At 42.9% G+C, this 14,923-nt stretch overlaps 1 protein-coding gene across 1 annotated transcript in view; it reads left to right on the forward strand.

Moving 5' to 3' along the window:
- The window catches only part of itga1 (integrin, alpha 1), a 285,994-nt gene that overhangs the window by 197,472 nt on the left and 73,599 nt on the right, over nt 1-14,923 (forward strand). The window contains exon 17 of the mRNA XM_069924322.1: nt 1,443-1,603. Within this exon, the coding sequence (XP_069780423.1) occupies nt 1,443-1,603 (161 nt within the window). The remainder of the gene's footprint in view (nt 1-1,442; nt 1,604-14,923) is intronic.

Below are 14,923 nucleotides of genomic sequence, written 5' to 3' on the forward strand. Positions count from 1 at the left end.
GTTACCTTTTAAATTAATAAAAGAAAACTCAATAATGTGAACAATGAACCGCCGGGACATACAATAATTATTAATTGTTCCAATTATAAAAAAATAGGCCCCATATTTTCATAAATTGAAACTTTCTATCTTTAATATTATATCTAATGTTCTCTAAAATTAAATAGGACATTACATCTTATCACCACTGTGTATGAGCAGGGGATGATTCATTTTCCATTTCAATAAAATTGCTCGTCTGGCTATCAACATGGTAAAAGCTAAAACTTTTTCCTGAGTCGCTGAATCAAGTTTATCTGGGTCATGGGAAAAAACCAAACAGAGCAATTAACGAACAAGGTTCCTGCACAATGTTCACATACACTGTAGCAGAAAAAAAGTTATCAGGACTTCAAAATTACTTTGAAATTCTCAAGTTTCCTTTCGAGTCCTATGAACTGACACTGCACTAACATGCAAGGGGACCTGAAGATTTGGATTGACATTCAACAGGTTGCAATGTATTTTTAAACATCACTTCTGGGAAATTAATTACATGGTCCATTCAGGACAATGGTTGCACAGAAGCATTCAACACAAGTAGGAGGCCTGGTTTGGTATTAATGTATGAAATCCAATGAACTGAACTAGAAAAAGGTAAGTGACTTCAGTTAAATTCAAGTTTAGTCCTCACCATTGGTCTTTCTTGAGCCCACCTCGTAACATCTCCCTCAACAACTGCAATCCTTGCCACCCCAACAAGTCTCAGCATCAATCTGCCTGTTTACAATCACAGATTCACATCGCTTCACCACCTCCCCATCCGAGCAGTCAATCCTCATCACTCCACCACCTCAGTGGAACTGACCCTTGGTCCCTTCATTCTTTGTGCATTGCAGTATTTTGTAACAGCAGGCTGTACTAGAGATATGTTCACCTCCCACTGCTAATTTAATATGACTTTCCTTTATGGGTGTTTTAATCCTCTTGAATTATAGAACATTACATCATAGTACAGGCCTTTCTGCCCTTGATGTTGTGCTGAACCATATATACCAACCAAAAAAATCTACTAAACCCTCCCTATCTAATAACCCACTATTTTCTTTCATGTTCAAAATTCTAATCTGTTGAGATTTGCTAATTTATGAGAATCTCATTGTTACAAAATTTACTCCATTCTCTTTGGCTCCTCTACCCCACAATATAAACAATGTATGCACCATATAATTAATGTTACAAAATTACATCCAGCCCTGATTTGCTGAAGATTAAATTCCTGTAATTGAGACAGCATTGCTTCAAACCCTTAATTTCTAAATTATTTGCATGGATTTTTTTTAATCAAATGTAATTCTAAGACATTGAGATTGATTAATTTTGAGGGTTGCCATGAAATACTTAAAATGCTGCTGTAAATGCTACATAATGGTTTGACTGGTTTTTATTAAATTCTTTATCAGGTCCCGTAACATAGCTGAAGTAACAAGCACACTGAAATTTAAGCCCCACAAAATCAATGTCCAGCACAAGAACTGTGTAATCGACGAGAAGCTAACTGTGTGCATTGCGGCAGATGTCTGCTTCAATGTCAGACTGAAGTCTGATAAACCTGAACCTGTTGGTAAGTCTACTGGCATTGAAGGCATAATGATCTTGAACCAAATACATCTATGCACTCAACTTAACTTGGACTGATGTCATTATCCTTGGATTTCCTCGAAGTTGAAATGCCATAAACTTTAGAAAATTTAGATATGATTTTAAAATTATTTAAGACCAAGATATGTTCGGTATCTTTGGGAGTCAACAGTTATATGGAACTAGCAGGAAAGTGGAGTTAAAATCAAAGTCAAATTAGCTGTAATGTTATTATACACAGAGCAGGTTTCAGATGACCTACTCCTTACTTGTGTTTAGTTTATACATGTGGGGAAAAAAATGGGCTTAATGCATGTAAAATCAGGGTTTGGATTTGCTGTTCATCCATAAAGCTTTAGTAAACTGCAGACCATCAATGTTCCTAGCTATGCCTGTCTTTTCATTGGCCGTGTGGAGCAATCCATACTGCAAGCCTTCACAGGCAAGGCTCCTCAATTCTTTCTCCATTATATTGGCAACTACATTGGTGCTAACTCCCACACCCATGATGAGCTCATCAACTTTATCCACTTTGCTTCCAATTTCTTGACCTCATTTCACTTTTATTTATTTATTTTTTAATTATATTTAGACATACAGCATGGTAATAGGCCATTTTGGCCCACAAGTCCATGCTGCCCAATTTATACCCAATTAACCTACACCCCCGGTATATTTAGAATGGTGGGAGGAAACCAGACCCCAAGGGGAAAACCTACGCAGACACGGGGAAAAATGTAGAAACTCCTTACAGACAGTGCAGGATTCGCACACTGAGCTTAATCGCTGGCACTGTAAAAGCAGTGCAGGATTCGCACACTGAGCTTAATCGCTGGCACTGTAAAGGCAGTGCAGGATTCGCACACTGAGCTTAATCACTGGCACTGTAAAGGCAGTGCAGGATTCGCACACTGAGCTTAATCGCTGGCACTGTAAAGGCAGTGCAGGATTCGCACACTGAGCTTAATCGCTGGCACTGTAAAGGCAGTGCAGGATTCGCACACTGAGCTTAATCGCTGGCACTGTAAAGGCAGTGCAGGATTCGCACACTGAGCTTAATCGCTGGCACTGTAAAGGCAGTGCAGGATTCGCACACTGAGCTTAATCGCTGGCACTGTAAAGGCAGTGCAGGATTCGCACACTGAGCTTAATCGCTGGCACTGTAAAGGCAGTGCAGGATTCGCACACTGAGCTTAAACGCTGGCACTGTAAAGGCAGTGCAGGATTCGCACACTGAGCTTAATCGCTAGCACTGTAAAGGCAGTGCAGGATTCGCACACTGAGCTTAATCGCTAGCACTGTAAAGGCAGTGCAGGATTCACACACTGAGCTTAATCGCTGGCACTGTAAAGGCAGTGCAGGATTCGCACACTGAGCTTAATCGCTGGCACTGTAAAGGCAGTGCACTAACCGCAATGCCAACTATGCTACCCACTATCCATAGACATCTTTTATAAATCCACAAACTGCCACAGTTTCATCTCTTCCCAGATGCCCCTTTTAAGGATTCTGTTCCCTATTTCAACTCCTCAGTCTGCATCCATGATGAGGCTTTCAAATGCAGAGAATCTGTGATGTCGTCATCCTTCAGAAAACATGGTTTCCCCACCATCGGCATTAACTCAGCCCTTGCCCGCATCTCATCTATTTTCTACACGGTTAGGATAATGGTGAGCGCAAGCTTTTACAATGCCAGCGACTTGGTTTCAAATCTGGTGCTCTCTGTAAGGAGTTTATATGTTCTCCCCATTTCTGCGTGAGTTCTTTTCCCAGGTGCTCCAGTTTCCTCCCATTCTTCAAAACATACAGGAGTTGTATGTTAATTGGGGTATCCTGGAGGCATAGGCTCATTGGCCGGAAGGACCTGTTACCATGATGGATGTCTGAATATTTTTTTTTAATTAAATTTAAACATCTGCCCCTCAGCCCTGAGACATAACAAGGACAGGGTCCCTCTTGTCCTCACCTGCCACCCCATCAGTCTCCACGTCCAATCTAGCACTTTCTGCAATTTTTCACTGTTTACTACATGATCCCACCACCAGACACATTTGTTCCTCCCTTCACCTCTCCGCTCCACTCATGCATTCCTACAAATCACCTGCTTTGTACCTACCCCTGAGAAGACAAGAAGTGTTACCCCTCCATTTGCATCTCATCCTTCACCACTATTTGAGGCCCCAAGCTGTCTTTCCAAATGAAGCAACACTTCACCTGTGAATGTATAGGGGTCATTGGTGCTCCTGATGTGACCTCCTCTTCTGGGGAGACCGAACACAGATTGTGACATCACTTTATTGAGCACCTTCATTGTGTCCGCTGCAACAGCAAGGACCTCCCGGTGACCAACCACTTTCATTCCACAAATTATTGCCACACTGGCATGTCCATGGTCTCATATACTGCTAAGTCGAGGCCACCTGCAAATTGGAGGAGAAACACTTTATATCTCATTTTGGCAGTCTCATAGAAAATAGTGTATAGAACACTTCAGCACAGTACAGGCCCTTCGGTCCTCAATGTTGTGCCAACTCATATATTCATTTTTTTAAAAGTACTGAACCCTCCATATCCCATAACCCTCTATTTTTCTTTCATCAATGCACCTGTCTTGGAGTCTCTTAAATGCTCCTAATGTTTCCACCTCCAGCACCATCCCTGGCAAGGCATCTCAGGTGCCCACAACTCTGTGTTTATATATATATATAAAAAAAAACTTATCCATGATATCTCCTTTAAACTTCCCTCCCTTCACTTTGTACACATGTCCCATGTCCTCTGGTGTTTTCTGTTCCTACCCTGGGAAATAGCTGCTGGCTGTCCACCCTATCTATGGTTCTCATAATCTTGTAGACCTCTATCAAGTCTCCTTTTATTCTTCTACTCTCCAAAGGGAAAAGTCCCAGCTCTGCTAACTTTTCCTCATGACTAACATCCGAATAAATCTCCTCTTCACCCACTCCATAGCTTCCACATCCTTCCTATAATGAGGTGACCAGAACTGAACACAATACTCTAAGTGTGGTCTCACCAGAGTTTGTAGAGTTGAAAAATGACCTCTCTACTCTTGAACTCAATCCCCTTATTAATGAAGCCCAGAATCCTATAGGCCTTCTTAACTGACCTATTAACCTGCGCAGCGACCTTGAGGGATACATGGATTTGCACCCCAAGGTCCCTCTATTCATCCACATTCTTAAGTAACCGACAATTAACACTGTACTCTACCTTCTAGTTTGTCCTTTTAAAATGTATCACCTCACGTTTATCTGGATTGAACGGCATCTGCCACTTTTCTGCCCAACTCTGCATCCTGTCTATATCCTCTTGTAACCTTCGACAACCTTCAGCTCCATCCACAACTCCTTCAACCTTCGTATCATCTACAAGATTACTGACCCATCCTTCCACCGCATCATCCAGATCATTTATAAAAATCACAAAGAGCAGGGGTCCCAGAATAGTTCCCTTCCAGTACTCCATTAGTCACTGACCTCTAGGTAGAATATTTTCATTCCACCACTACTCTCTGCTTTCTTCCTGCAAGTCAATATTTTATCCACACAGCCAAGCTTCCACTGATTCTGTGCCTCATAATTTTCTGAACGAGTCTCTCTTGGGGGACCTTGTCAAATGCCTTGTTAAAATCCATGTAGACCACATCTACCACCCTACCCTCATCAATTTATTTGGTTACCTCCTCAAGAAACTCAATTGGGCTTGTGAGGCATGACCTTCCCTTCACAAAGCTATGCTGACTATCCTTCAGTAGACTTCTCCAAATGATCATAGATCTTATTATCCTTAAGAATCCTCTCCAATATTTTGCATGCCATTGATTCACAGGTCTATAATTACCAGTATTTTCCCTATTACCTTTTTTAATCAAGGGACTACATTTACCATTCTTCAATCCTCCAGCACCTCCCCTGATGTCAAAGAGAATTCAAATATCATTGCTACTGCCCCAGCTATCTTTTCTCTCACTTTCTATAGCAACCTGGGTTATGTTGCATCCTGCCACAGGGGCTTATCAATCTTGATGTTTTTAAGAAGATCCAACACTTGCTCTTCATTAATTTCCACATTGTCCAGCACACAGGCCTGTTCTATTCAGACCTCACCCTGATCAAGGTCCTTTTCCTGTGTAAATGCTGAAGCAAATTATTCATTTAGGACATCATCAACCTCCTCCGCCTCCAGGCACATGTTGCCTCCTTTATCCTTTAGCAGACCTACCTTCATTCTCATCATCCTTCTGTTCTTCATAGATGCATAGAACGCCTTGGGATTCTCCTTAATCCTACTTGCCAAGGCCTTCTCATGTTCCCCTCGAACTCTCCTAAATCCTTTCTTAAGCTCCTTCCTGGCTACCATATACTTCTCATGAGCCCTCCCTGTTTCCTGCTTCATCTATCTAATGTATGCTTCCTTCTTTCTCTTGATGAGCTGCCTCATCTGGTTCCTCAGCCACGGTTCTCTTTTCCTACTGTTTTTTCCCTGTTCTAGTGGAACAAACCTATCTTAAAAGCAACATGTGGTCTCTAATCTTCCTCCATATTATTTTCTTGCTTTCACCCTTGAACATCAGTTTCCAATTTGCTCTTGCTAGTTCCAACCTCATCACATCATAATTATCCCTTCCCCAATTAAACACTTTCCCATTTTGTCTGCTTTTATCTTTATCCAGAGTCACGCTAAAGCTCACAGAGCTCTGATCACTCTCGCCCCAATGTTCCCCCACCGAGAGGTCCACCACCTGACCAAGTTTGTTACCCAGAATTAGATCCCTCTTTTCATCAGCTGATCCACATCCTGTGTCAGGAATCCTTCTTGAACACATCTGACAAATTGAGCCATCATTCTTGCAGTCAGGAAGTGCAGCCAATATTAGGGAAGTTGAAATCACCCATAACTATAACCCAGTATTTCCTGCACCTTTCCAAAATTTGCCTACTCATCTGCTCCCAGGTGTCCCAAGGGCTATTTGGAGGCCTATAGACTACTCCCAGTAAAGTGGTTGCTCCCTTCCTATTTCTGTCTTCAACCCACATCATCTCAGTGGGCACTCCCTCTGCAGCATCCTTCCTTTCAATGGCCGTGATACTATCCCTGACCAGTTATGCTACTCATCCTCCCACTCCAACACCTCTCTTACCTCCTATCCTATTCCTTTTAAAACAGCTAAACCCCAATACCAGCCTCAGCCAATCCTGCCCTTCCTCCAGGTAAGTCTCTGTAATGGCCCCAACATCGTAGTTCCATGTACTCATCCATGCTCTTAGATCATCCCCTTTTTTCCTAATACTCCTAGTATTGAAATAGACACATTTCAACCCCTCTAACTGATTACATTTAAGCCTGTCCTTCCCCACTGTTATGTATTAATGCTTTTCGTAATTCAGAAATACACATAGACATGAAATTTATTTCATGGTTTAATACAAATTAAAGCTGGTTTGCCCCCAGTACAGTATATAAGAGTGACAATGTCATCACACTCAGCCTTAACATTCTGGTTCTACCAAACAAGTTCAAACTCTCCCCAACTGCTCTAGCAAACCTACCTGGCAGGATATTTGGTCCCTCTCCAATTCAGCCCGACCTTTTTGTACAGGTCAGACATTCCCAGAAGGGATCTCTATGATCCACACATCTGAACCCCTGCACCAACTCTTCAGCCGCACCTTCATCTGCCACAACTTCCTGTTCCTACCCTCTCTAGTGCATGTCACAGGCAGCAAGCCTGAGATTACCACTGTTTGAGGTCCTGCTTTTTGACTTCTTTCCTCACTTCCTATATTCCCTCTTCAGGACCTCATCCTTACTTCTCCCTAAGTCATCGGTCCCCACGTTGACTACAACATGTGGCTGCTTACCCTCCCCCTACAGAATGCTGTGAACTCGATCAGAGGAGTCCCTGGCACCTGGGAGGCAACATACCATCCTGGAGCCTCAATCTCCAAACAGTTTATATCAATATAGACTTCACCAATGTCTTGTAACCCACCCTCCCCTGTTCTCTCTCTTACCCTCATTCCCCTGTCTCCCTTCCTTCAGCTCCCCACCTCCTTCCTTTCCTATCAGAGAGTTAATGTTTTTGATTATTTTATTTACATTTTCAAATCAACATGAAAACTCGAAATTTATCAACAACATAATAGAAACATAATTTTATCATTCGATGTTGATTTTAAGAAAGAAAGGAAAAAAGAACAAGGCCTATGTAATGGGTGGTGCTGCCAGAATTTGCTGTGGCAGCAATGCTGCCACTGGTGTGGACCCATGGGGAATGGAGATGCAGCGCTCCCAAAGGGTCCATCCACCCAGTCGACTGCCAACAGCTGAACGTGGGCTCAGAAACGGCTGTGGAGAGAGCCAACGGTGGTTTTATTTGAGATCCTATGACCTCGAGGTCTTTGCCCAAGATCAGCAGTCATGAGGGGCTGCAGACACCAGAGAAGTGGAGGACTGGAGCAGGGCACCAAGAAGATCACCCCCACATCTGAGATGACCCATGGGATTGTCACCACGGACGTGGACCAGTGAGGAGGCTCTGGAACTGAAGGAAATGTGCTTGTGGCAGGCTGCTGGCAAATCGAGGTGAGAAACGCTGGGCTGCAGACTGTTGGAGACTGGCTCAAACTGGCTGGAGGAGTACCAGGTATCAGAACTGGAATGTGAGAGGATACCGATGGCATCAAAGGGTCCCTGACCATTTTGGAGGTTCAGATCTGGAGCTCAGATTGCCAGTGGTTTGGACTGGACTCTGGATGGCTGTAGAAGGACTGGAGGCAAATCTACAGACACTTAATGACTCTGGGGGGGACTCTGTTTTGCTTGTCTTTCACTGACTGAGTCTGACTGTAAGAAATGTTAGAGGCGCTTAGGCAATCCCTGCCAGTGGTGAATCTGTCTGCCTTGCAGCAGGCAAAAAGTAATTTAATGTAATAGGACACTGTTTTATTACTATGATAATAAGTTGAATCTTGAATCTTAAACCTCCCCCCTCCCATCCACCCAGGAGAAAAAGAGGAGAGAAATAGTCAATAAAATTGAAGAGAGAAAATGGATGAAAAAAAGAAAAGAAGAAATAGGTTTCATTAGTTTCACCAATCTCCTGCCAAGGGACAAATATATCTTTCTTAGTCCTCTGCCCTCTCCCCATCATTCTTCAGCCTCTTTCCCTCCTACCTTTTCACCTATTATCTCTTTCATGTAGCCTGTTTGTCCCCCTTTCTCTGCTCCCCACCCCCCACCCCTTTTATTCAGGCATTTATTTGGATTTTCGTCACTCAGCTCAGGCCTGAAATATTGACTGCCTTTTATTTCCTGCAGTTGACCTGCTGAGTTTCTCCAACATTTGGGCACTGCGTCAGTATTTCCAATTTTGATATGACTCTTACCTAGTGCAATGTGTAACATCCAAGAAAGACATTAGCACCAAGCCGGATGAGTAAGTAGATGGAATAAAACATTCTCACAGATAGCAAACCAAGATTTTATGGAAAGCAAATTAAGTGAGTTGATTAAAAGAAGTTGAAATTTCACAAATGTATCAACAAAATTTGTTATTTTAAAGGTGGTGGAATTGATAACATGGAATAGAGGGAATTACATTCCTCACATCTAATTAGAGTTTTGTAATGAAGGAGGTTTGGCACTCATTTTGATTCAGTGCAACAATGCATACACTGAGTAATTAATGTGCTATTTATTGCTGTGGCAAAGGAATTCACAGATTTTATTTTGAAAATCGAGGGTGTTTCAATTAAGGATTCGGTGTATAATTATACATAATTATTTATTTGGTTTTGAATTAGTTGAAAGGATAAATATTTTAAAACCACTATACCATGGTACAATCTAAGTTAATGATAATTTTCAAATTAAATTACAGAATAAAATATTTTATACTTTGTCAAGAGAACAAGCCCCTTAAAAGCTTTGGCGTCCTGTTTGAATGTTGATCAGAAGCAGTATTGTGCAAGTTCTCAGCCAGGACCTGAAGGTTCCAACTTGTTTTTTGTTGTGTTTACCTGATTTTACAATGGTTATTCCTGAGGGATTACTTCTTATGTCATGCAAATACAGGTTATGCTGCACCTGGCCTTTTAGCTCTCTCTTTCCCACCATAGATGGACTCATTCCAATCTGCTATTATTGAACGTTAACTATTCTAACATTTTGATGATTGACCTCTTTATGGCAATCAATGCAATGAGAGATTTATTGTTTTAAATTACTTATTTTATCAATAGTGCTGCCATGTAGCAATAAGCTTTGAAAGCTCATCAAAAAATAGCTGATGAGGGATTTTTGCACGAAAAATGCCTACTCAAGCCACAAGATGACATTTCATCATCATTCTGAGGATATATGCATGCTTGCAGTGGCATCACTCGTGTTGGTGTTACCCCCACCCACCCCATGGTTCTCCTCCCGTACTAGACCATGCAGAAACCTTAATAATGCTTTATGTACTCATTTTATTCGTAAATAATAAATCACATATATCACTGAATGTAATGGCAATAATAATGATACAAACATCTAGTAAAATTACATAATTAAATTATAATATCATATTCACGGCCTAATTGTATTTATATTTTCATTGTTTCAGGTGATTAAAGTGAAAGTACCTTTCCTTTAATTACGACCTCGCTCTCAAAAACAGTTAATATGTTCACAAATACTAATTACCACAATATTGTAGTTAAAACACCAGAAAATTTGATAGAATCAGCAACTATAAAAACACCAGCAGCAATGAAAACAACAGCGCGTTCTTGTAGTGCCTGCAGATGAAACCGCATTGACTCAAAGAATCATTGTAATTGGGTAATAATGACAGCTCTGACCGGAGTGCATTAGAAGGTTCAGAAAGAAAATTAGCAGAGTGTTGGGTGCTACCAGTTGCCCCAATGATCACAGAGACAAAGACTGAGGCTTTATTACACACGATACTGCTGGCCCGAGTCAAGGCTGTGGAAAATGAGGAGAGGAAGAGGGGACTTGGCCTTTATGGCCTGAGTCTAGGAGACGATGTCATCAGGAGGGCGGGCCAGCCTGTACATACAACCATATCATTACATTCACCCCCTCTTTTTAAATAGAAACCACCAGGAACAATCAGAGAAAAAAAAAGTGGAGGGGGGAAAACTGAGAGAAAGGCAGACGCTCCCTCTGACTAGAGGTTTAGTCACATGGTGACTTCCTCCTTCTGCCAGACCGCCGAGGGGCTGGCATGTCCGTGCGTCGCTCTTCCGGAGAGGAGGCCTTCGCAGGAGAGACCAAGGCAGGAATCGTCTGGGTCAGGGTGCTGGCAGGGACTCCGGGAGGATGGGAGGTCCACTGCCTCATGGGGGGGGAAGGTTCCTGGATGTCCGGCAGTGAGGTAGGTGGCTCGGACTCCAGGGTTGTGCTCCTGTGCAGTGCAATCAGATCCGCAGTCTGGTTGGTGGCCGGCAGGGCCATTTCGGGGTCTCCGGCCCTCACCAGGTCTTGGATCGGTACAGTGTCCTTGTGTCCATCAGGGTACCTCACAAAAGCATATTGTGGGTTGGCGTGAATGAGGTGCACTGCCTCCACCAGTGGGTCCGTCTTATGACCCCTGATGTGCTTCCATAGCAGGACCGGCCCTGGGGTTGCCAAGCAGGGGTTGTGAATGATCAGCAGCGGTTGGGGGCCCCTGAACACAATTGTCACACTCCTGAACTGACTCTGGAAGTTGTGGCCCAGGAGGATCGGCGCACAGAGCTGGGGCACGATCAACAATACAAATTCATTGTAACTCTCCCCCCCCTCCCCCCCCCCCCACCGTTAGAGACGCTACACAGTACCCCCAGATACAAGTTTGTTGGTTCTTCGCTGCCATTGAAACTGACCTGGTCATTGGCCTGACGGGAAGGGAGAGTCCACGGACCATGTTGGGATGGACAAAACGTTCGGTACTGCCACTGTCAAAGAGGCAGTTCGTCTTATGCCCATTCACCTCGATCTGCATCATGGAGTTCGAGATCAGGTGAGGTCTGGCTTGATTCGGGGTTAATGATGCCAGGACAGGCATCTCCTCATCGTCGTCGTCAGTGGGGAGGCCCGCCAAGATGGCGACTTCCATGTTGACCATGCTGCCCGCGTCAGACAAGAAGGGGGAAGTGAAGTTGTGGCGGGCGGAAGTGACGTCATTGGTGTGGTAGGCCGCGGAGTAGAGGTTGGGAGCAGTAGCAGGTAAGATGGCACACCCCCCCTTACGCAGTCAGTACCGGAAGTTCCTCGGACACAAACGCCATGCTGCTCCTGGACAGGAATCTGGACTACAGACCTTCTGGTAATGGCCCTTCTTCCCACAGCCCGAAAATATGGCTCCTTTCGCAGGTCAGAGGCATCTCGAGTGCCTAGCCTGCCCACAGAAGTTGCATCTCGATGATGCCAATGGCTTCACCGCAGTGGTGGTCTGGTCAGTAAACCCTGATGCTGAGTCCAAGGATGGTGGCCCTCATGGTGGGATGTACGTGGTAGGCCTGCTTCTGCCCGTGATCAACTCCGCATGGTGCTGGGCCGAGTCTAGAGTTCTGATCAGGTGGATCACCCTTTTTAGCAGGAGTTGATCCTCCTCGAGGAGATGTAGTTGTATATAATCTGTCCTCAATCCCGACGCATAGGCGTCTCGGACAAGATCTTCCACGCACTGGTTCAACAATATCGTGGCTGTGGGGTTCCCCAAACAGTCTTTTCCTAGTGTGACAAAGGATCAGATGAAGTCTTCAGCAGACTCACCAGGGTGCTGGCAGGCTGTTGTTTTTGGGATGCCAGCAAGTAACGGGAGTAGACTTTGTTTACCTTTGGCTTGTACAGCATCCGCAGCTCAGCCATCGCCTTGATGTAGGTCGCGCTGCTTTGGATGGCCTGGAAAGCCTGTAGGACCTTTAGCTTCTTCTCGTTGAAATCGACCACTTCAGCGGCGGCATATTAAAACAGTTCACCCACTGTTTGAAGAGTACAAATACACCCGGGACTTGGGGGTCTACCTCTAGCTGATCGGGGTGCAGCAACTTCTCCATTACCGGAGACCTTAAAAATCTTGAGTAATAAATTGTTGGGTGCTACCAGTTGCCCCAAAAATCACAGAGACAAAGACTGAGGGGAACAATAGGCTTTATTACACATGAGACTGCTGGTCCAGGTCAAGGCTAGGGAAAATGAGGGGAGGAAGAGGGGACTCAACCTTTATGGCCTGGGTCACATGGGAGGAGTCTAGGAGAGGATGTCACCAAGAGGGCAGGCCATAACTATATAACATATAACCATATCATTACACAGAGATTTATCCTTGTAGGTCTATTGATACATGTAAGGTGGGCTTATGAAAAATTTTTTATTATAACTATTTTTATCAAAAATAATAAATTTCTGTTGAAACACTGCACAAAAATTTCATCGACAATCATTTTGGTGTCATCTCCCCTTCTGATGGTGTCACCCAGTGTAGTCCGCAAACCCGCACCCCCACCCCCACCCCCGGTAATGCCAATGCATGCATGACTTTTATATCCAGATGTTAGGACATTTCAGAATTTTAGTTTTCTGAGATTTCTCAATAAATAGAGATAAGTCTATATGTGGGCAGTTTAGATTATTTAGGACATAATCAACTCTTTATAAATAACCTGAGTTTATATAAACGAGAAAATGTGTGTTTATTCAAGCTGACTGCCCACAGAAAGGAGGGGGTTTATCCACACAATAATGTCATCCTTAACATATTTAAAAAGAAAAACCATGTTTTACTAGTAAGCTGCAGTTGAGTGTTTAAACATGTTAAGTTAGCATTGGATTTTTGGCCGGTTGGGGAAATTCCTTTTCCTTTGGTTTAATTATTTTCCAAAATGTCAAAGCATCGATTATGAAAAGATTTAAAGTTTAATATCCAGACTAATTATTGATATTAGACACAACTTCCTGCTTAGCAGCTAATTCCGTTTCAGACAACACAGTGGTGCAACGGGTCGACTTACTACATCATGGCTCCAGTGACCTGGGTTTGACCCTGACTGACTGTACTGACTTGGAGAAGTTTGCACTGTTTCTCTCTCATCATAAGAGTCTTCTGGATGCTCCAGTTTCTTCTCACATGCCAAAGATGTACTGGAGGTTGGATTAATTAGCCATTATATATTACTATTAGGGAGAATCAGAAAAGTGATTTGTTGAAGATTGATGGTTTAGAAAATCAGAGTTGGAGGAATAGTGTTAAAATTTTCGGTCTTCCTTCGAATTTTGAAGGTCCAGACTCAGTTCAATTCTTTCAGAAGTGGATTCCTGAAGTTTTGGGAACAGCTTATTTCCCCGATGGTCTGGAATTGGATAGAGCTCATCAAGCAATAAGAAGGAAGCCTCTTCCTGGTCAAGCTCCACGTTCTGTTCTGATTCAATGTTTGTCTTACCAGGATAGAGAATTGATTTTTAAGAATTGCTGTTCTGAATGCTAGAATAATCAGGGCCCTTTACTTGTTAAGAATAATAGAGGTTTTTTAATGCTCATTTGAGTCAAGCTGTAATTAAACGTCGTAAAGAATTTAATTCAGCTAAAGCTGTTCTGTGAAAGAAGGGTTATAAGTTTCCTTTTCGCTACCCTGCTGTTCTTAAAGTTTTATATGGGGATTATCAAACTCAGTTTTTTTAGTGATGAAGCTGAAGCTCTTACTTTTGCTAATTCTTTACCTATCAATAAACAGAGGAAAGATCACGACAAGTTCCCTCAACAGCTTGTTTTAGTTCCGAAAGGGAAGAATAGGAAGCGAGAGATGGAAACTCAGCAGTTGATTGATATTGGAATATATTACTATTAGTTTATAGACAGATGATAGAATCTGGACAGAGTTTATGAGAATGAAATGGATGAGGTTACTCAGTGACTGAGCGGTCTGTTTCCAGACTGTATAACTCTATGACTCTCCTTCCCACAGGTTAACTCACCTATCCCAAGATGACATCAGATTTGTGTGGACTGACAAATGCTTTTACAATTTCTCAGTTTCAAGACTGATGGCACTTATACTTAACATGCTAAATCCTAATTTTATGTAAAGAATCAAGGCACACACTTATCACAGATATATTTTTATTTAAATGGCCCTCTCCTTTCTGGTCAATGCACCTACAAATATCAATATAAAGGCCTTATAATGTGATCAAAGTATTAATAAAAAGAATAAAATTGTTAAATGCCCCCTAAAATTATGTAGGCCAACAATATATTGCCATTGAAAATTGCAAGGAGTGATGCTTTGACATCACA

This window comes from Narcine bancroftii, chromosome 3 (assembly GCF_036971445.1).
Source record: "Narcine bancroftii isolate sNarBan1 chromosome 3, sNarBan1.hap1, whole genome shotgun sequence".
Classification (NCBI taxonomy): Eukaryota; Metazoa; Chordata; class Chondrichthyes; order Torpediniformes; family Narcinidae; genus Narcine; species Narcine bancroftii.